Genomic DNA, 23,574 nt, shown 5'->3' on the forward strand with positions numbered 1-23,574 from the left:
ATAAACTTTCCATTTGTTGATTCAACAAATACTTATTGAGTATCAACTATGCCAGGAACTTTGTGAACAAGAACTTCAAGTCTGATTTTCTGAAAAATATAGTTATAAGGAAAGAGATGAAAACAAACTATGACTAAGCAAGAAAACAGTAGATGAAAGTGCTAAGAAGACACATTTAAGGTGAGATGTATTTAATAAGAAAGAGTCAGTCATGCCATGATGGGGTGAACACCTTTTGGCAGGGAAGGACCAGAAAAGGGGTGTGATGGTCCATTCTACCCAGCAGGTAGGAATGTTATCCCTGGCATTGTTTAGAATTGCCAAGGTATAGTAGTGATAAAAGCTCACCGATGTTTAGTCAGTTTTATTGCTGTCTTTAATTATCTCTAGACTATGACTCCCCTTTCATTGGTTACCCCTTAGAAAACTGTATAACCACCACCCTCTTCTCTTGGGTGCCAGGGTTTCTAGTCCCCAGAATCAGCTGGTACAAATGTACTAGAGAAGAAATAAACCTGACTTGTTCAAGAAACAGAAAGAATATCAGTGTGCCTGTAGGGTCTTGAGAACTGGTAGGAAATGAGGTCAGAAGAGTGGTCATGGTACTGTTGATGTAGGGTCTTATAGGACAGGGATATTAGAATTTTGTTCTAAGTGTCTAAAGCTTAAGTTTGAGATAAATTTTTTCATACTGTAAAAATTCTGTTTGCTTGCTAAATGAAAGTTATGGCAGTGGTTAACCATACAAGTTAGAATAATAAATAGCAGGCTGTTTCAACTGTACAGGAGAAAGATACTGGTGGCTTGTTTTAGTATGTGGTTGTAGAGATGTAAAAAAAATAGAACAGATTCAGTATTCAGGATATGGTTTGGAGGAGTGCAGTCAAAAGACTTCCTAAGGAAATGAATGCTAAATGCAATGCAAAGTAGAGAATTAAAAATGATTCTAGGATTTAGGCCTGAACAACTAAATGTTTGGTAACGATATTTACTGAGAAAGTGGGTGTGGATGGAGTCTTGGGACTTTGAAATCTTCCATTTTGGACATGTGAAGATTTGAATAGCTGTGGATATCCAATGGGAGATATCAAGTAGTTAATTGGGTATTTGAATCTATCTTTCAGGAAAAGCTTAGAGCTAGAGATATACGATCAGAATTTATAATTGACTGCCAGATAGTATTTAAAAGTATGGAAGTAAATGCTATTATTGACAGAAAATATGGTGTCCCAGGTCATTGCAACATCAGAAAGCAGAAAGAATTAACAATTATCATTGAGTAAGAATGGCCAGATTGGTTGTGTCAAAGGCTGCTGAGAAGCCAAGTAAGATGAAAACAAGTGAGATGTGGGAAAAGTGACATCATGGAGGTTTTGAGTGATCTTGATTATTTCAAAGAACTGTTATAGTCAATTGAGGAAAGAATGATGATTACAAGTAAGTAGATTTAATAACTATAAACGATAACTACATATTTTGCTGGAAAAGGGAACAGGGTATTGGAGTAGTTGGTGGAGAGGAATATGAGAAATTTTGTTTTGTTTTAATATGTCTGAAGCAACACATCTTTGTAAATTACTTGGAATGATCCAATATAGAGTAAAATTCATAATAGAAAATATAGAAGGAGTCATTGCAATAGAGAAATTTCAGTATGAAGAAAGATGGGATAAAAACCAGAAACAGTGTGATCAGCCCTTGATAAAGGCAGAAACACTTGATATACTGTAGCAAAAATAAAGGCTTTCAGAATAGGTTACAACTCTCTTCCACTCGCTTTACTTGACCAAAGGGTGTAACGTGAATGTATGAGTTTGTGCGTGTGCAAATCAGTTTTTACATTGACGATCTTTTGACTTAAAACTTACTGAAATAAAGGTTTTCTATTTTCTTGACGTTGTAACTTGAACTGTGAATGTCATAGTGGGTTAAAAGATCATGAATCTAAATAGTATTTAAGAAAAATATATAAGATTTTAGAAGTATACATTGTCTGTGTTTGTTTTAAAGACACAGTTTTCAAGGTCTCTTTTGGAGAAGAATAACATTATTCCACAATTTTTTAAAATTCTTATACTTTAATTTTATGGAGAAGACTATTTCTTTGATGATGGCCTGGTATAATAATTAACTAATCAGACAGCAAGCAAATCAGAGAGAAAAAAAAGAAAAGAAAAAGTAACAAAGGCTGGTAATGGATTATGTTAATGTGTTTGATTGATTCTTTTTGCATTACTCATTTGTAAGAGTTAAGAGTTTTTCCTTTTTACAGATAAGATATATAATACTCTAAACAGTGAATGTTATACTGACAAAGGTAGAGAACTGTTGGATTTATCAAGGAGTAGTTTATCTATGCTTGCTTTGGGGAAGTAAAATCAAATAAAACATAAATTACTCAGAAGTATAATCTATTCTGTATAACTTATGCTAGATTTATGAGTGCTCTTTTTCTATTTATTCGCTCTTTGTTATTTTGCTTGCTTTTCATTAGGTTTTTTTAGTTGTGGCTGTAATTTTTATAGACAAGAGTTTTTATGTTTCTGGTATCTAATCAACTGTCACATTTCCAATGGGGTAAATGATTGAAGACCTCTCCCCTCTTGAATTGCTGTAACTGCCATAAAGAATCTTTTGGAATAAATTTATTGCAGCTTTGCATAAAAAGAATTAATTCCTGTAAGATAGAGGTAGCATCTGTTTCCTTGATTTAAACTCTTTAGTCTCCTTGTTATTTTTAATTTTTTAAAATTATTTGATTATAAATAATATTCATCTAAGCCTAAGCAATATTTTGTTATCCATTGCAACTTTTTTTTTCCTTTCACATTTTGCTACAGAAAATAAAAGTAAATGTTTATATGCATAAACTGACACTACTATTTATTTATATTAAGAGTCAGTAGGTATACTTATTAGAAAGTTGTGAGAAAGGGTTCTCCTTGTTGTCTCTAAAGGGATAAACAACACCAGTTCTAAGACATGAAGCAAAGTTTATCTGTATATCTCCAACCTTTTAAATAATTTCTAACTGTGATAAAACTGAATTTCCCTGAAGACTTTTGACTTGATCATACATGGAACTGTACTTTTTGAGAGCACCATGCTTCTACTCTCTAAATCACTCATTAGAAAAGTACATACCAAAATGGATACTTATGTATACTTTTAAAATATGTATATAACAAATAAATATATATGTACCTATTACAAAGATCCATTTTATGAAATAAATTAAAACCAGTGGAAACAATAGTTACAAAATGTTAAAAAGTGATGTTTATTGCATAGCAGCATGTTCTTTTGTTGCATCTTTGAAAAAGGAAATAGAAAAATAAGTGAATCGAATTGAGTAGCCTCCTTGTGCTATGTATAGTTGTATACATAATCACCCATTCTTTTAAATGAAATTTCCATATTTTTTCCAATTCTTTTGAAATGATAAACCCCCTAGGTATACAAGAAAAACATGAAAACTATTATGCAAAATTCTGTTCCTTACTTATTTAAAAAGATAATAGAAATCATTCACCATTTCTTAGAGTATATCTCAATTATGTATTTCTTTGATTTTGCCTTTTCCTCTGGTCCTTTCTATTGCAAAGTCAATTGAATTTATTTCAGTATTAGCTATTCTATTTCAATAGAAAATAAAATAGGCATTATTGCTTCTGAGTTTTTAAAATGTCTTTTTTTTCATTCTTTTCAGAAGCTCATTTTGGCTACTAGTGTTCTCAACTAAAATCCATATTCTCTACTAAAATTTACATCTTCACTTTGTTTTTCTATACCAAATTAACATAATTTATACTTCATAATAGCATATGTTGATTTTTGAATAATAAAGAATATCAGAACTTAAGAAATAACTTCTATAACATAATGGGCTTAGTAACAAAAACATGAGAATGCAGATTGTGGGACAGGAAGGAACGGAAATCTGCTTAAGCAAAGTTGGTTAGTTGCCTCATGACTATAAGAGCAGACTCTCAATATAATCTACATTTATTCTTTGGCTCTAATCAATCCTTTAACATGTTTTCTTTGTTGCTAAAGTTTCTGTCATTGTCTTTATTTTTACTTTTTTTTTTACTCTAGAAATTATTTCATGCACTCACTAAATAGAAACAGAAACTCCTAGCTGTATAAAAACTTGTGAGTTATTTAGTTTAACTTAATCCGAGAAGCATTCATTTTCTCCTTATTTTGTTTGTTTGTTTTAAACATCTCTAAATCTTTTTTGCCTTTCCACTCTCTCCTTGGCCAGTAACTTGCTATGTTTTGCTTAATGATACACATAAGCAGTTCATACCTGGTCTTCCAAATATTGTTCTGTCACTCACCTGAAACATATCATTCACAGCTATAGGAATTACCTTGTAAAAAGATAAGCCAAATTCTTCTCTCAAGTCTCCTTCAAAAATTAGTCTAAGGACTATTTCTTTTTGAAAATAAACCCCTACCAGACTAGAAAAATGTAGGCTCTTCTTTGTTTAAATACTGCTAGCATTTTAAAATATAATATTGTTTTGTTATATAACAAAAACATTTTGTAATTATATATTATATGTGAATATGTATATAATATATATATAATATAATATAATTGCATAGGTAATGTAATAAGACACACAGTATATACACACAAATCACTTGAAAGTTAAAAAACAAACAAACTACACACTAAGCACTGTCAGAATTAAGGACAAAACCCATATTTACTGGCTCCCAAACCCAAGAAAAAAGTGTTTTCTGATCATCATATGGCTTTTCTTAAGAACCTTAAGATGTTTAGTAGCTTTGAAAATTCATGCAAAGGCTGGAAAATTCTAGACTTAATTAAACTTTTTAAAACTCTGGCTGGGTATTGAGGTAAATAGGAAACCATCTGCAGAAATAAACTTTGCACTTATTTCTCATCAGTAGGAGAAGAAACACAGTACCAAACACAATTAGAGTAGTCTGAGCTCTACAGTTTACTAGAAAAATGATTATCATATAGATTCTCAATTTACTCATTTGTTAAAAAATAATGATATTTACTGCATAAGGATATTATAGAAATTAAATGAGATAAAATATGTTTGGTGACTGAAGAAAGAAATAAATGCATGTTAATTCCAATTCCGCCACTCTTCTTCCTTTCTCAGGCTTTTAATAGGAATCTTGAGAATTGCTGTATTCGGAACATTTTAATGATCTTCAAGTTTAGACATCAAATAAGGAAACAACATACATTCACAGTAGAAATATCCCTGTGTATGTTCATATCTGGCTAGCCTAGATTTGCAGGAAAACTGGATTTTTCACTAGCTCTATGACCTTTGAAAAATCACTTAACTTCTTTGAACCTGTTTATCTCTCTGCATAATATAATTAATAACCCCTACCTTGCAACTGCATTTTTTAAGATTAGAAATACTGTATGAAAAGTGCTTATAATGACATGTAATTCATTAATATTAGTTATGGAAGCAATAGCCCCTCCTAAATCTAAAGACATTTTTATGAAAAGAAAATGTGCTTTATTTTTCCCCCTGCACATATGTTGCTTGAAATTATATATAAAGTTATGTTTGTAATGTACCCAGCTTAAGAGATGAGAAAAGGAAAATAAATATATGTTGTGTTTATGCCTATTGGACACTGTGATGAGTTAAACTTAAAAGTCTTTTATGAGTTAGTTTCAACAAAACATAATAATAATTTATTTTCTAATGTTAATAAATATTGTTTCACTAATCAAGATAAAGCAGCTTTACCAATCAGAATTAAAACCCTATGTGTAATGTGTAGCCTTAGGAACAAATGATTCAATAGAATGTACATCTCTATTCTGATGTAATAGTTTAGATGAGATACACACATAAGAGTAGCTCCCATTTTTGATGACAAGAGAGTGGGCAAGGGGGGTATGAAGAAAAGGTATATCATGAAAAAGATGGAGCCCTGGACACATTCTTGGCCTCCTCTGGTATGTGTCCTATTATATATGATGATTTTTGAGTACCAGTTTAACTCCAAGCTCCCAACATTTCAGCAGACAGGTGAAATGGGTGGGCAGGATCAAAGGGACCAATTGCCATATCATCTATCATTGGTTAATGGCTATCTACCTATTATTGGCTAATAGTCATCAATGGCTATTTCCGTCTTGAGAGAGGATGCCCAAGCTCTGAGAATATCTGATATCAGAACCTACGTTAGAAGATTCAGAAAAATCCAGTGCATGGCTTTCCAATTCATTCTTTGTCCCATTACCAAAATATATGCTTCCCTTCCTTTTATATGAGCCTGGTATTAGGATAAACTTTTATTGAATATAATTTGCTTAGGCAGGATTTCCATAATTTTTTTACTTTTTTATTTATTTCAGTAGCCAAATGAAACACAATTATTAATTTATTCATAAAACTTCATTTGTTTCCCAATTTTGGCAAAGTGTTTTTTTTTTTAACTTTCCAATCTTAATATATGACCCAGCTCCCTCTCTCTTCTCGTTACTAACATGTTATACTTGCCTATTGTTTCCCAATTTCCTAATTCCCTGTCTTACATTCTTAGTAATATGTGGATTATTGAAAATGTTGATAGTGATTTTAATTCAAACGACAGACTCTTAATATCCTTCATAAGAAATGTATACATACACAATTTTATCTATCACTTCAGAGGTCAGAGCCACCTTCAAGCTTATGTTTGGATACCCTGAGACACCAGACACCCTGGGTTAGCAATGTTGTGCATGGATAATTTTGCAACATTACAAGTTATTTTAAAGACACAAGACTCTGAATCAGGGAAAATTAATTACTCTTCTTCTTCTAAGTTGAGTGAACTTAGTGTTTTATCAAATCACCTGTGTCCTACATACCTCATCAATAAAATGAGGTGGTTTTTTCACTTGGTGTGTGGATTCTCCTTAGCTCCAATTATCAAAGGTTCCATAATTCCAATTGCTAAATGGTATTAATCTCTGTACTATTCAGTAATATATCTTATCCTTCTATAGTCGTTTGAAATCCCATGCTTTGAGCTTTTAAGAATACCATAGGGATGGCCACAGAATATGTATATTCATCAGAAAATGATCATACTATTTTATCTTAGGTCAGATAGATGATAGCTTGAGAAATAACTAGCTGGCTAGCTAGCTAGCTAATTAGGTAGATAGATAGACAGATATGTAGATAGTTAGATCAATCATCAAAACAGGGAAGGAGAGAATTAATAATTGAAATGTTCTAAAAATCTTTTAAATATTCTATTGAGATTAAGTATTTTATATCCATTATCTAATTTGATCCTCATAAAACTTTTGTGTGATAGTACAATTTGATTTGATAGATGAAGAAATTTAATTTCAGAGAAATTGACATTCTTATAGTCATATAACCATGACTCAGTAAGTGGTGGAAATGGAATTCAGACCCATGACCCATGACCCAGGATTTTCCACCAGCAAATTTACCTTAAAAGGAGTGTTTGATTAAAACAAACAAACAAAAAATGTGAATAAGTAATAAAACATGGGTTGTAATGTTTAATTTTAACACAGAATTTTTCAGTCAATCGTAGGTACAAAAACAGCATCCCATGTAATTACCTGAGGTGGAAGCAGTGGCAGTCTTATAAAGGCCAGAAGCATACTCAAGTCATTGCATCTCCTCTGCATGTCATATTTGACCCACATCATTAATGCATGGAAGATGGTTTCTTCATCAGGGACATTGACATCATCACTGGCCAGGAGTTTATGGAGCTCCTCAGCTGGAAGCAGTAAAAACTCTTGATTTCTCATAACTTCCATTATGTTTTCCTACAGGGACAAAAGAGCTTGGCATAAATTCGACCTTGGTTTTATTTAGCTAGCAAAGCACCTCAGAAAGAAATGAGAAAAGTAGCCAACAACCTTTGTTCTCATTACACCATAATCCTTGACACTTAATCTTTCAGAAACTAGAAGCTCTTAAGATGAAAGCATTGTAATTGTAATTGAAGTGTAAATGTATCCACGACAGCACAGATCTTGTAATAATTGGAGGATTATAATGTTGAGCTTTGTTATGCAGGGAGAATATAAAGTGATTAAACGCTCAAGTTTCAAGTGTACTGCTAGGTAAAATTTGGTGAATATTAAAAGAATAGAATTTCAACTTTTTAAAAACTTGACTACATATACATCAGTCAGAAAGTGGGAATAAAATTACACAGAAGTTATACTGTAAGATGCATCATTGCTTATTCAGAAAGGGAAAAAGAGAAGAGGTAGGCCATAGGCATCACAAAATCCCATATGTTTCACCCTTTTATTATCTCTCAAACCTCCCTCCTCGCATGACAGTTTCTCTGGCTTAATTCAGAGTCCCATTTGTTTTCTTGCAGATTGCTGCCATAACTGCCTAGTTACTCTGCCTGATTCTACCCTTAGCTTCTCTAGAGGACCTTCTGTACTGATACTAGAGGATATTTCTAAACTTCAATGTGCTCATGGCACTACTTTAAAGTTTTTGTTTCATTTTGCTTTTTTTGTTGTTCAAATATTTTGGTTAAACACACTGGTTCTTCACGATCTGACCTCTTCCTGATTCTAACACTTCATCTCCAAACTTATTGGCACACCAGCCACAAAATTACTCTTCCTTCATTTTGCCTTATCCTCACTCCATTGCTTAAAATGACTATTAGCCACCTTGTTTTCCTAATTTGTGTCATTTTTTAAGATTCAATTCAAAAATTAAATATGGATAGGAGATATATATATATATATATATATATATATATATATATATATATATATATATATCCGGTGCTCTCTGTTCACTCCCATTTGATTTGGCTGCCTCACCTTCTATGCATGCACAGTGCATGCTATTTACATCTATGACACAGCAGTTACCGAACTGCTACCTAATCTTTGGTGCACTTAGGAATCTTATCACAAGCTTTAAGCCCCTTGAAAAAAAGACTTTGACATTTAACCTTTCATATCTAGATTCTGGACGTAGCAGGTGAACAGTATTTATTTGTTGAATAGATACATTGATCTTTGTAGAGAAAAATAGATTTTGGAAATAGTACAGAGCAGTGCAGTGTTTTTCAAACACTTTTAAAAAAATACTTGTCAAAAGTCTTCTTACATTTCATCACAAAGTCTTCTGTGTCTGATAAATGGTTAGAGAAGACAGAGATTTGACTGTTGGCCTTCACTTTTGTTCCACCTTCCTCTATGTCGCCTGAGACAACTCCAAGCAATATATAACTAAGGCTTCTCAGACGGTAGCTTTAAAGCCACAGTAGTGGCAGAAATCTTAATAGGATGGTTATTTTAGGGTAAAACCTGAAGTAAAGTGGGACTAGATCTCTTCCCCAAAGGGCATTGTGACTATGCGAAAACAGCAGAAAAGTCAGCAAGTGCCCGTTAATCTGTATGTCAGAGCAGATTCAAACCTGTTTTCTGAAGAGACACTTGACCAATGTTATGAGTTTATCCTTAGAATTGAATCCAAGGCTTGAAGTGCCTTCAGTTTCACAAAAGCAGTCAACTTTACTTTTAGATCATTGGTTATTTTCTTTACCTTTAAATGATATCACATAATAGCTGATTTCATGAAGGTTTTTTTCACCCCCTGTGTTTCCTCTGTGTCGAATACAGTGCTGTGTAAACTATAGATGTCCAATACCTATTTACTTAATGAATGAACTGTATGCCCTGAGATTTAGTGCCACCAAATTTCTCTAAAGAGCTACAATAAGATAAAGAAGTTTTTGAAGAATCTTTAAAGGACTTTTTGTCCATCTATTTTTCCAATTACTCAAAATTCTATGTGTCTATTAAACTACATACAGAATTGTATAGCTAGACCATCAGTATATAGCGAGGGGTACCATAAAAAAGCACCTCTATGAAACTGTCAACAGTGTCTATCACAAAGAAATTGTTCGAGGCATATTTCATTGTATTTTACAGTGTCCTCTTTATGATGACCCTTGGGAGAAATTTCTTTTAGGTTTTAGTAGCAGGAATAATTGCACTTCTCCTGAGTAAATTGGTTTGCTTTTGCCATGGATGTTGTAAATTATGAAATTGATCAGATTTCTCTTTTTATTTGGCCTCTAGAAAACTTAGATCAAATTGAAATCTAGCTGATAGGAAGGCTATAGCCTTTTATAGTTTGATTTCTTTTTCAGACAGTTCTGACGATAGCTTCATTTAATATCACTACAGCAGATTTTCTTTTTTCTTCTTTTATTCTTGCACCTAATTTATATTCTTATAATTTTGTATCTTTAAAAATTATACTACATTTTTGGAAACAAGCAATGTTGTTTGTAGATATTGCTATAAATAAACTGGGCATTAGAAGACAGTATCAGATATTACTGAATCCATCACACTGATGCATAGATTATATTGTCTTTTTTTTCATTATATACGTTGGAGTTCTAAAGGTCCCTTAGCTCTTTTTTTCTTTTATTCTCCATCAAGTCTCCTTTGAATGATATCTTGCCTAATATTCCTGTGTTATTTGGAATCTAGCTTCTGGAAACTATTTTAGTTTCATTATCTTTTATTCACTGAAGAAGAAAAAATATCAATTCACACTAGTTTCCTTATACCTTAGCTAATTACTTGTTGTCTGAGAAGATCAAGTAATGAAAAGCATCAAAACTATTTGGTGTGGGGCTTCCCTGGTGGCGCAGTGGTTGAGAATCCACCTGCCGATGCAGGGGACACAGGTTCGTGCCGCGGTCCAGGAAGATCCCACATGCCACGGAGTGGCTGGGCCCGTGAGCCATGGCCGCTGAGCCTGGGCGTCTGGAGCCTGTGCTCCGCAACGGGAGAGGCCACAACAGTGAGAGGCCTGCATACCAAAAAAAAAAAAAAACACAAAAAAAACAAAAAAAAACTCTTTGGCCTGTTTACTTTTTGTACAATACCTTTATTTTAAGTTTATTCAATCATTCATTCTACACAGACTTATTGAACACCTAATATTTGGTCCTGTATAATGGTAGTGAGGAGAACGAAATGGATGTGCATCAAAAATCTTACCACACATGGGACACCTAGACAATGTGCAAAGCCTAGAAAATGACTATCATCAAGTCTGTAAAAGCTTGTTTTTCAAATGGACCTAGAATATTAGGTAGGAGTATAAATTAGAAAATGAGAAACAGAAAGAAATGTATTCTGACCAGGGGAGACCATATAAACAAAGGCACATAATATGGTATGAAGTGCCATGTTTGGTGTGTCAACTTGATTGACAATGAACACAGAAAAACTTGTAGAAATTAATATTGAAAGTGTAATTTAGACCATATAATGGAATAAGTTTATTATAAAACTTTAACTCTCTCTCCATTAAATAGGAATATCTGTGTACATACATCTTTTACACATAGATTGAAATGTTCATTTTAAAGATTTTACTACCAAAATTTAAGTTGTCACTGCATAAGACACAACACAAGACAATAATCCATATTAATTACATAAACACTAAAGTGTACTATTTTTGCTACTTCATAATATATATATATATGTGTGTGTGTGTGTGTGTGTGTGTGTGTGTGTGTGGTATGCAGGCCTCTCACTGTTGTGGCCTCTCCCGTTGCGGAGCACAGTCTCCGGACGCGCAGGCTCAGCAGCGGCCAGGCTCACGAGCCCAGCCGCTCCGCGGCATGTGGGATCTTCCCGGACCGGGGCACGAACCCGTGTCCCCTGCATCGGCAGGCGGATTCTCAACCACTGTGCCACCAGGGAAGCCCACTTCATAATATTTTAAATAAGTTTTCTAGCTATAAAAATTCAGTTTTGTTTTATTCTAAGTAGACAGATATTACCATTTTTAATTATTATTTCCTGAATTTGACATAACTATTTTCTAATTTTCATTTCCCTCTGTCTCTTAATTCTATTATTGTTTTTCCCTCATCTTACTGTTGCTAATATATCAAATAGCAGTAATTCATTTGATATTCCATTAGAAATTCATTTTTTATACCATTTAAAAAGTTAGATAACAATTAATGGTAACATCAAGTCAAGGAAAATATAAGTAACTTCCTTCAATTGTCACATTTTAGTTATTGATTTAGTTTAAAATATGGATATTAAACTGTAGTTAAATATTTTATTAATGATCAAGTAAGTTTAACATAGACTTTAATGTTGTTCACTTCTTAAACAGCTATTACCAAAGGAACACATTATCTACTTATTATGATTAACACAAGGAAAACTCACTGCTATGAAAGTCTACTGAGATAAAACCTATGTCTCACCATCTTGCACTTTGCAACTAGTGGTCAGTTAGAGGAACCTCCCAACCCCTGTTTTAAGCATTATGGTGGGAAGGTTAATCCTTTTCCAGACCAGTATAGAATCTCTGGCTTGATTTCAAATCACCAGAGTGTATGGAATTTATTTAATTGCCATTTTAAAAGTTATTGGTTAGGAAGATGAATACTTAGGAAGCTCACACTGTCAAATAAATGGAAAACAACTGAAAGGCAAGCCTAGGAATTGGTTACATCTTCTGGTTAAGGCTTATTATCTAAGTATGAAAAATGTAAATTTTTGGTCTAAAGTTATAGGATTATAAAGTTATAATTTCATCAGCGTCCTATGCCAGCAGAGCTTTGAGAGTTTCTGATACATGTATGATTTTATTATTGTCAGAAGTAAGATTGAAACATGCATCTCTTGACTCCTGAAGCAGTGTCTTTTCTGTTACAACATGTACTGGATTGAATAGTGTTTCTCAAAACTTCAAGTTCACTTGCAACCTCAGAATGTAACCTTATTAGGAAATGGGGCATAATTACAGATGTAATTAGTTAAGGTAAGGCCTTACTGGATTGGAGTGGACCCTAATCCAATGGCAGGGTGCTTAGAAGAACAAAACTAGGAGAGATGCAGTCATACAGTGAGGAGAACCCCATGAGAAGACAGAGGACACACGGGGAAGAAGGCCATGTGAAATTGGAGAGACAAAGATAAAAGTAATGCTGACACAAGATTAAATAATGAAGAGAGCTTTACCTCCTCTTCCTCAAATTCACATGGCATCGCCTTCCTGGACAGAGATTCTTCATAAAATCTAATCAAATTATATTGAATATCAATGTCATTATTGTATGTGAAGTTTAGAATAGAATCCTTCTTCAAGAAAGAGCTAGATTGCAACCGTTGTATAGTGGCTACATTTCCTCCTACCTGTACCATCATCTCTTTGATGACTGAAACTGGTCTTTTACCTGTATATGTGTATTAAGCCAAATGGAAACTCATTTTCATAAGGCAGACCAAATAAGAGTTGTTTGTTCACTTTGTCTACTTTACTATAAGGTTTTCTATAGTAATTCTTTAAAGGACATACTTCTAGTGTAGAAAAAGTGTCATTAGTAATCAAAAACTGAAAATAAAAATGAAAATAATATAGCACTTAGCCTATTAAGGTTGAAGTGATTTCAAAACAATTATGAACTGTAATTCTGAAAGCATGAGTAGATACTCTACATTTGAAAAGTGATTTGTCATTGTGCATCATAACAATTTAACCCAAGAACTCCAGTTCTAGGAATCTTTCCATACATATATGAAGAAAAAGTTATAAATATATATATATATATATATAAACACACACACACATATATATACACACATATATACACATGTGTATATATTTATATATATATATATATATATATACACACAATTATTCAGTACAGCATTACTTAAAATAGTAAAACATATTATAAGCTAATAAATAAATAAATTCTCCCCTCTCAAAAATTGAGTAAAATATAAAATAACACAGTGAGCAATATTTTACAGAACTAGAAGAAAAAAATTCACAATTTGTATGGAAACACAAAAGACCCTGAATAGTCAAATTAACCTTGAGAAAGAAATATGGAGCTGGAGGAATCAGGTTCCCTGACTTCAGACTATACTACAAAGCTAGAGTAATCAAAACAGTATGGTAATGGCACAAAAACAGAAATATAGATCAATGGAACAGCATAGAAAGCCCAGAGATAAACCTATGCACATATGGTCACCTTATCTTTGATAAAGGAGGCAAGAATATACAATGGAGAAAAGAGAGCCTCTTCAATAAGTGGTGCTGGCAAAACTGGAGAGGTACTTATAAAAGAATGAAATTAGAACACTCCCTAACACCATACACAAAAATAAACTCAAAATGGATTAAAAACCTAAATAAGACCAGGCACTATAAAACTCTTAGAGGGAAACAGAGGCAGAACACTCTATGACATAAATCACAGCAAGATCCTTTTTGACCCTCCCCCTAGAAAAATGGAAATAAAAATAAAAATAAACAAATGGGACCTAATGAAACAAAAGCTTTTGCACAGCAAAGGAAACAATAAACAAGATGAAAAGACAACATTCAGAATGGGAGAAAACATTTGCAAATGAAGCAACTGACAAAGGATTAATCTCAAAAATATATAAACAGCTCATGCAACTCAATATCAAAAAAACAAACAACCCAATCCAAAAATGAGCAGAAGACCTAAATAGACATTTCTCCAAAGAAAATATACAGATTGCCAACAAACACATGAAAGGATGTTCACATCATTAATCATTAGAGAAATGAAAATCAAAACTACAATGAGGTATCACCTCACACCAGTCAGAATGGCCATCATCAAAAAATCTACAAACAATAAATGCTGGAGAGGGTGTGGAGAAAAGGGAACCCTCTTGCACTGTTGGTGGGTATATAAATTGATACAGCCACTATGGAGAACAGTATGGATGTTCCTTAAAAAACTAAAAATAGAACTACCATATGATCCAGAAATCCCTCTACTGTACATATACCCTGAGAAAACTATAATTCAAAAACAGTCATGTACCACAATGTTCATTGTAGCTCTATTTACAATAGCCAGGACATGGAAGCAATCTAAGTATTCATTGACTGATGAATGGATAAAGATGTGGCACATATACACAATGAACTATTACTCAGCCATAAAAAGAAATGAAACTGAGTTATATGTAGTGAGGTGTTTGTACCTAGAGTCTGTCATACAGAGTGAAGGCAGAAAGAGAAAAACAAATACCGTATGCTAATACATATATATGGAACCTAAAAAAAAAAAAAAAAAAAAAAAAAAAAAAAGTTTCTGAGGAACCTAGGGGCAGGACAGGAATAAAGACGCAGGTGTAGAGAATAGACCTGAGGACACAGGAGAGTGAAAGGTAAGCTGGGACGAAGTGAAAGTGTGTCACGTACGTATATACACTACCAAATGTAAAATAGATAGCTAGTGGGAAGCAGTGGCATAGCACAGGGAGATCAGCTGGGTGCTTTCTATCCACCTAGAAGGATGGGATAAGGAGGGTCAGAGGGAGATGCAAGAGGGAGAGATATGGGTATATATGTATACACATAGCTGATTCACTTTGTTATACAGAAGCAACTAACACAACATTGTAAAACAATTATACTCCAATAAAGATGTTTAAAAAAAAAAAGAGGGTTTCCCTGGTGGCGCAGTGGTTGAGAGTCCACCTGCCGATGCAGGCGACACGGGTTGGTTCCCCAGTCTGGGAGGATCCCACATGCCATGGAGTGGCTGGGCCCTTGAGCCATGGCCACTGAGCCTGCACATCCGGAGCCTGTGCTCCGTAACGGGAGAGGTCACAACAGTGAGAGCCCCACGTAACGCAAAAAAAAAAAAAAAAAAAAAAAAATGTTATCAGAAAAAAAACCAAAAAAAAAAACAGTGAACAATAGAAAATGATCTAACTGTACAATTGGTGATTGCTTAAGCAAATTATGGTATATCCACTGTACTTAACTTTATACAACTTTTAGAATTTATCAATACTTTGATATGTAAGAATGTATATTTTATCAGGTAGTGTTCAGTCTGTACTTATAGAAAATTGAAAGAAAGTTTACCCCGCGTCTTAACAGAAAATATTTTTTTCAGAAACAAAAATAATTGTTTTGTCAACCTAGATTTATATAGTCTTTTGTTCTTATGTTTGTAAGCATAAATGACTTGTCAGGAAATTCTGTTATATGCATAATCTGAAAAGGTCAGACAGTTGGGGTAAAAAGTATGTGTAGAAAAGAAAGGATTCGGGGATTTCCCTGGTGGTGCAGTGGTTGAGAGTCCGTCTGACGATGCAGGGGACGCAGGTTTGTGTCCCGGTCTGGGAGGACCCCACATGCCACAGAGCGGCTAGGCCCGTGAGCCATGGCTGCTGGGCCTGCTTGTCCGGAGCCTGTGCTACGAAACAGAAGAGGCCACAACAGTGAGAGCCCCCGCGTACCACAAAAAAAAAAAAAAAAAAGAAAGGAGTTGGTATGGAATTTGCTTACATAACCACATTATTTTGCAGTAAAACACAACATTAGCTTTCTCCATCAAAGAATACATTACAATATTGCCATTTTAAAATGGGTTCTACAGAAGCATATAAAATATTAATTGTAGTTTTGCATTCATTTATTGCTTAATAAAATGATTTAGACTATTTCCTTTCTGAGGTGGACAAATTTACTAATTGGTCACAAAAAATATTAAAAGTCCCAGTACAGTATAGTCTCTAATATTTAATCTATTTAAAAAATTTTTAAACAACAGACATAATTGTAAACATTGTCAAAAAAAATCAAGTAAATGTAAGGTATAAAAATGTTTTACAAGAGAACAATGAAATGGAAATTAATGAAAGGATATACTTTATGTAAAATAATTGAGATAAAGAAGGATAATGTTCTTAATACTTATATAAATATGTAATAAATATCCCTGTGTTTGCCAAATAATAATTTAGTGCATGTCATTAATTTATCTCTCAGCAAATTAAATAACCTTTAGTTACTTTATATATTGTTAAGTGCAATGCATTAAATATGAGAGTTGGTGCCAAACATAATTCCATGGAATATTACTGTGAAAAAAACAGACATTCACACCTCACATAGGCTATATACATTGTCATCCCAGAGAGTTTCAATATGGAACTTGCTATTCTTTATTTCTAAAAATACTTTAAATATCCATTTTTACATTTGACAAATCTATTAAATGACTATTTTTTCTGATTATTTAATGTAAAAAGAATGATTGGTTTGTATAGTTATTCCCTATTGCTGCTGTAACAAATCACCACACATTTTTTGCTTAAGGAAAACATCCATTTATTATCCCACAGTTCTGGAATTCAGAAGTCCAGGCAAAGTGTGGCTCAGCTGGTTTTCCACTCCAGGTTTCTCAAGACCAAAATTAAAATGTTGGCAAAGGCTCCTTTATTTTTGGAAATTTGAGAATGAATCTGTTTTGAGCCTCATTCAGGTTGTTGGGAGAATTCAGTTCTATGTGATTGTGAGACTGAGGTCCCCATTTCCTAGCTGCCTCTTGGCTGAAGGTCATTCTCAGCTTCCTGCCTTGCTTAGCTCATACTCCTTCTTCCATCTTAAAATACAGCAAAGGTAGGTTTAATACTCAAGCTTCTAATCTCTCCTACACCCTTCAGCCTCATCTCTTCTCGTTGTTACTCTGCAACATCTCTCTGACTCTTCTGGTTTCCTCTTTGTGTTTAGGCGCTCATGTCATAATACTTAACAATCCTAGATAATAGCTCTGTCTTAAAGTTGGTTGATTAGTCAACTCAGTTCCATCTGCAAAATCCCTTCACAGCAAGGTCTAGATTAACATTTAATTGAATACCTGGGAGATTTTGGCAGAGAAAGGAATCTTTAGAATTCTGCCTACCAATTTCCTTCACTGTCAAGTTTATCAATTTTTCATGTTTGTTATTTAAAAACTTAATGGAGCAAGCTGATGGATGAAGCATAACCCTTACCAAGTTTATTGTTCAGCTAAATTTACCATGTATCTAAATATACTAAAAACTCTATTAGGAAATGTAAAGATGAAAAGATGTGGCCCTACCTTCAATGAAGTCAAAATATTGTTCAGGCTTTTTATGACTGAAGAAATGAGAAGGAAAATTTGGTTATTTGATCAATAGGATACTAATACTATCTAGTTGAGTTTAAATTCCTCAAAAGTGATACTCTATGGATAATTAATTTACTTAGAATCAAACAATAAGACATTATTTAAAAAATTATTTACAGAAAACTTTAAATTCTCAAGGGAAACACTGGTCCTTCTCTTTAGTTAACCCTGAACTCCATGATCTCGATCACCTGCAGGCCAAATTAGAAATCCAACAAAGAGGCTCTTAGAAAGCTAGGGAAACAGCTCATGGCTATTTCTCATGGTCCTCTGGTGATGGGACCCTAAACTGTTGGACTCCAAATATACTGAGTTGTATCAAATGATGCTCTATGTTAGCTCTAAACAGACCCCTGTCAAAGACAGACATCCTGCAATGCAGTAAGTAATTGAGGCCAGTGATTTTGTGAAAAAGTGTGTGGAGCCCATTCAAGATCACTTCATCTTAGAGCCTGAATAGAACTTTGAGACTTGGTTAATTTGCTGTCAAAACCACTAAACTTAGTGAGGAACAAGAGTGCCTTGTGGGGTGCACCACTGGAGACCCCTTCCTCCAGAGCGCCCTGACTTTGTCTACAGAGGAGGAAAAGGCAGGCGATGGGAGGGCATGCACACCTGAGAACCGCTCCTTCCTTGGTTGGTGATTGCTTGGGCTTTGACAAGCTAGGCACTGTGGTGAGGATGCTGCCATTGAAACCATGTCTGGACTACCCCAGCAGAGGCAATTACAGCCCTGCAAGCTACCCTCATTGTCCTTTGTGTTCACAGTGATGGTGTGGTAACAGTAGGTGATGAGACTATTAACCAGACTTAGGTTTCTAGGATTGTTTGTAGCACCCCAACTGGTTACCAAGTCCAGTTAACTCCCCACATGAGATCATTGCCTTCTCTCTTCCCAATGAGTCTAGAGTTGAATTGGAGAGCCCTGCCAACTTTCACAAGGACCTTCAGGCTGGCTTTTAAAAATAAATAAACCTAGGATTTAGGCTAAAGTCCCTCTCTCCCCGGAGGTAAGCAGAGACCCTATGTCAAGGTCAGGGCTCAATGGGGAGATGAGGGAGAATACACTTCTTGGTATTTTTGATACCAGTCCACAGGTGATTTTGATACTTGAGTCACCTGGTACCAGAAAAAGATAATGCTCTCTGGTTTAGGGTCTGAAACCACCACTGATGGGAAGACACTTGCTGAGGGCTGGCTATGAGTGAGTACCTTTGGACCTCTACACCTTCCATTATTATGACCCCCACTAATGAATGCTTTATTGGTATGGATGTGTTCTCTATGTGTACTCCTGCTCATCTTTGTTCCTAAGCCCTAATGGGAACTGCTGCAGTTAAGGCTCTATTAGTTGGATATGTGGAAGTCTATGAACCAATCCAACTACCAGTGTCTAATGCCATTGTGTCCCTAAAGCAATATCAGCTGCCTAGAGAGAGGAGGGAGAGAAGAGCCTACACTTATTGCTGAGCTTACGGAAACCAAAGTCCTCTGAGAGACTGTTTCTCCATTCAGTATCCCTGTCTGGCTTATATGCAAGGCCTCAATATTCACCACTGTTTGTAAGCAGCTCAGTGCTGTCTGTCGAGCAATATCTGACATGGTGAGTGTCATAGAGGCTGTTGCCTAAGCTGAAGGAATTACTATGCAGCAATTGATGTAGCAAGTGCCTTCTTCAGCATCCTTCTGCACCTGGGTGATCAGGCTGTTTGCCTTTATATGAAATAGTTTGCAAAACACCTTTAATGTCCTTCCACAAAGCTACTTAAAGTCCTTGGCTACTGCAGTCTACTGATAGGTCACGATGGCAGAAAAAACTTTTGCACCAAGAGGGAGAACTAGCCTTCCACTATATTGGTAACATCCTCCTGCTAGGCTGAGACAAGGACCCTGCCCCAAAATGCCTGGAAACCCATTGACCCACATGTGGCAAAATAGTATTAACACACACACAAGTTACGAGGACTTACAACTCAAGTAAAATTCCTGGGTGAAATCTGGGAAGAGGCATGACATCTAATTTAGAGGAGAGGACTGCCAAGATTTTGACACTTCTGCCCTGACAAATAGAAAATAAGCCCAGGGATTGGTGGGCCTCTTTGGCTACTGAGGCTCTCACATTCCCCATGAAGAAATTCTCACGGCACTCATCTCCTGGGTCAAGAGGAAGCCCACTGCCTTTGAGTAGGGCCCTGATCAGTAAGATACCCTGGAGGCTTTCCTTCAGGCTACTTAGTTTGCTCTTTCCTGGGCCACCCAACCCACATTTGCAATTAGAGTTACAGATCTCAGCAACCTCCCAATTTATCATCTGGAGCCTATTGCCAATTGGAATCTACCACAGGCCAGTGGTACCCATTGGGCTTCTGGAGCCATAGGCTCCTGCAGTTGACTAAAAGGTAAACATCTTTTGAGAGGCAATTATTGGCCTGCTATTAGGGCTTGGTAGCTAGTGAGTACAAGATTCATAGCCCTGAAGTTGTATTACTCCCAGAAATCCCTGTCATGTCATGGGTCTGAACAGAGGCCTCAATTTGCCTGGCAGAAGAGGCTCAAGAGTCTTCTCTAGTGAAGAGGAAATGGTAATGCCTGGCCCAGCTGTAGTCTCTAGCTCCAAGAGTAGGTCCCAGGAATGCCCCTCTTCCTCCCAAGAGGAGCCACTGTCTCCATTAGTCCAACAGGGATTTAGACATAGAGACTTCCTGGAACCCTGCATGGGGCCTGGTTTACTGATGGCCTTTCCTGTTAAGTTCTACTGGGATGGAAGAAAGTGTGGCTGCCATCCAACTTGAGAGAGAACTCTCCCTTTCTGAGTGCAATAAAGGACATATAGTACAATGTCTACCCATGCCGCCACCAAATGTGTCATGTTTCAGCTTCACTGAATGTGGTTAACAGCCTGGTTGTTTAGCTGAGACACTGGCAAGCCTCGGACTGCTATATAAAATAAGCATCCTCACCCTCTCCATGGGAACAAGAGATTTAGATCAAATTAGATCTGTTACTAATAAGCTTTTTATTAACTGTGTGGATGCTCACCAGAAAGTCCCCTACACTGAAACAGAGAAAAGAAACAATGAGCAGAGCACAATTGTCTGCTAAACATGAAGGATGAGTTTTTCTTTTTCCCAAAGGAAGCAGATGTGCTGGGATCTATGGAGAACAGCCATGAAAATTCAGATAGCTTCCTAACTTGGGCTATGGACTGCTGCTGCAGTCAGAAGGTGCCAAAAGAGCACAGAAAATCTATCCCACCTACCAGTCGCTAGACAAGGCTAATGATACTGTTCAGGGGCAGATCCCTCAGGCCAATAAGCTAGGGAGTTCTTGGCAGATAAATCACACTGGACCTCTATCCTATCTGGAGGGGTCCCACTGGACATTGACTGTAGTTGACATTTTCTCCCAGTTTGGCTTAGCCATTTCTGCCTGCACATTTCACTGACTTAGGCCACACCATCCAAGCCCTACTAGACAGCATTTATTTCCTGTTCAGTTTTCCTAAGCACACTGCATCTAATAAAAGTTCTGGATTTGCAGCCCACATCAATGGATCTAATCGGAGCATATGATACACTCAACATGCTGTGTATCAGTTCCAAGCCACAGGGGTGGTTCATTGTTTTCATGGAAAATAAAAGGATAGGTTTAAGTGGCTAAAGGGAGGGGACAAGATAATCCCAGCCTAGACTATGTATCACAAATAGGCAGTCTGGAACAATGTAACAATTCCACAAAATGGTGTTTCTCATTTGTGCTGTGTATTTGACCATGCTGTCTGTCCCCAGTCGCCTTATTTCAAATGAATGCTCTCTTTTTAGAATTACTGACACCTCAGTCTTTATGAGAGACTGTATAAGAGTTGTCCATTCCTTTCATCTCTTTTCCAAAGATTCAAATAGATGGGCAATCAGGATGGCTATTAAACTACAAGGGTTGAGAGACAGTAACCTCCTCCTCCACTTACCACTAAGGTGTAGAACATGAGTTTTTGCCTATAGCGACCTCCACTTTGACTCAGTATCTTTCAGCTCTTAGTCCTTACCCTTTTCCTTCTCTTTGACCCACTACTCAAAAAAGTAACAGGCATCTTCTGTTGGAGGTTCCTTGGTAGTGAATGAGATGAGTTCCTCCATCTGTGCTGATCTACAGCAGCTGGAGCACTCGGTACCTCACCTGTTGCCATAGGATAGTTGGGGGACCAGCACCGCTTCTGGTCTCTTGCTTGCACTGTCAGAGTAAGTGAATAAAGTCTTGACTGTTGCTTTCAGTTTGGCTCATTGTCCTAATTTATTGAACACCTTGACATCTGGCTGATATTTGATATATAGGACTCACACAAATCGAATTGTTTTGACTTATAACTTAGTTCATTTTGTTTTGATTCTTTCTAGCTACTATGTAGGAGATCACCAGCCATAAATGCAACTCAATCCTGTGATCACTCTTACAATAGGTTTAGTTTAGGCAGTATAATGCAACTTATTTAGAAAGTTTTATACTTTTCTATCAATCATTTTTATATAAAGGACCACATTTAAATACTTAATATGCCCTAATGCTCTTAATACACAAGGGCAATTTTTAATCTTTACTCAGTAACTACCTGTAGCTTTACCATTATCACAAATTAAAAATAATTGCAACATGATTGGTCACATTCTGAGTTTGCAGTAATAGGGAATGCTTTTGGTTGAATTATCACATCTACACAAATTACCATTGACTTTCTAGTAATTTTTATGGAATTCCACTAAAATTCAGAGTAATACTAGGATTGGCTGTAAAACAAAGCAAAAAAAGTTATATTTAGAGAAATAATTGGTAAAGAAGTTTCTAACACTACATAATGAGGGAGAGAGAAATTGTAACTTATCATAAGCTGGTAAATAAAGGATGTAATTTATACAGACTACAATATCTAATCTCTGTGTATGAAAAAACTGAAACAAATGAGAGTTAAAATGAGGTGTCAAAGCTCCCACATACGTAAGTGGTAGACAAATGACTTGAATTTTATTTAACTCATTTCAAAGGAAAGAAAACAACAACACATAAGTAATAAGGAAACACTGGGATTCTGTCAATCTGGGACATGTATTGGAGAAGAAAGCCTGAAAATCCCGAACTCCAACTTCTTATCAACTCTTTCTTTCTATATTGCAGAGTAGTCATTGTTTCCTTATTATGAAAACAAACAAAATATAAAACAAACAAAATAGTAAGAATCATACCAAACATAAATTTAAAAAACAGCAAAGATGTTTTGTTCACTTTAATTCCTTTCTTCACAAAAAATCATTGCCCCAGGTTAAATACCAGAGTCAAGTCTCACTACCGTCTGGGTAGAGAAGCAAAAAGTCTGTTGCAGCAAGAAATAACATTCACATCAAAACAATTTCAGAATCTAGGTAGGGCTATAAATGAAAACAGGAAGGCATATGAGTCAGGATTGATCTTCAGGGTGTTAGGCAAGGATGGAGGAATATAAGAATGAAGATAAGAAAATTAATTTATGAAGGCCACTCACTCATCCTTGGGATT

General features: G+C 35.5%; 1 protein-coding gene across 1 annotated transcript in view; it reads right to left on the reverse strand.

The window, feature by feature from the left end:
* Window positions 1-23,574, reverse strand: part of KLHL1 (kelch like family member 1) — a 368,376-nt gene that overhangs the window by 132,952 nt on the left and 211,850 nt on the right. Inside the window, exon 5 of the mRNA XM_059041531.2 lies at window positions 7,607-7,819. Coding sequence (XP_058897514.1) covers window positions 7,607-7,819 — 213 coding nt within the window. The remainder of the gene's footprint in view (window positions 1-7,606; window positions 7,820-23,574) is intronic.

Source organism: Kogia breviceps, chromosome 16 (assembly GCF_026419965.1).
Source record: "Kogia breviceps isolate mKogBre1 chromosome 16, mKogBre1 haplotype 1, whole genome shotgun sequence".
Classification (NCBI taxonomy): domain Eukaryota; kingdom Metazoa; phylum Chordata; class Mammalia; order Artiodactyla; family Physeteridae; genus Kogia; species Kogia breviceps.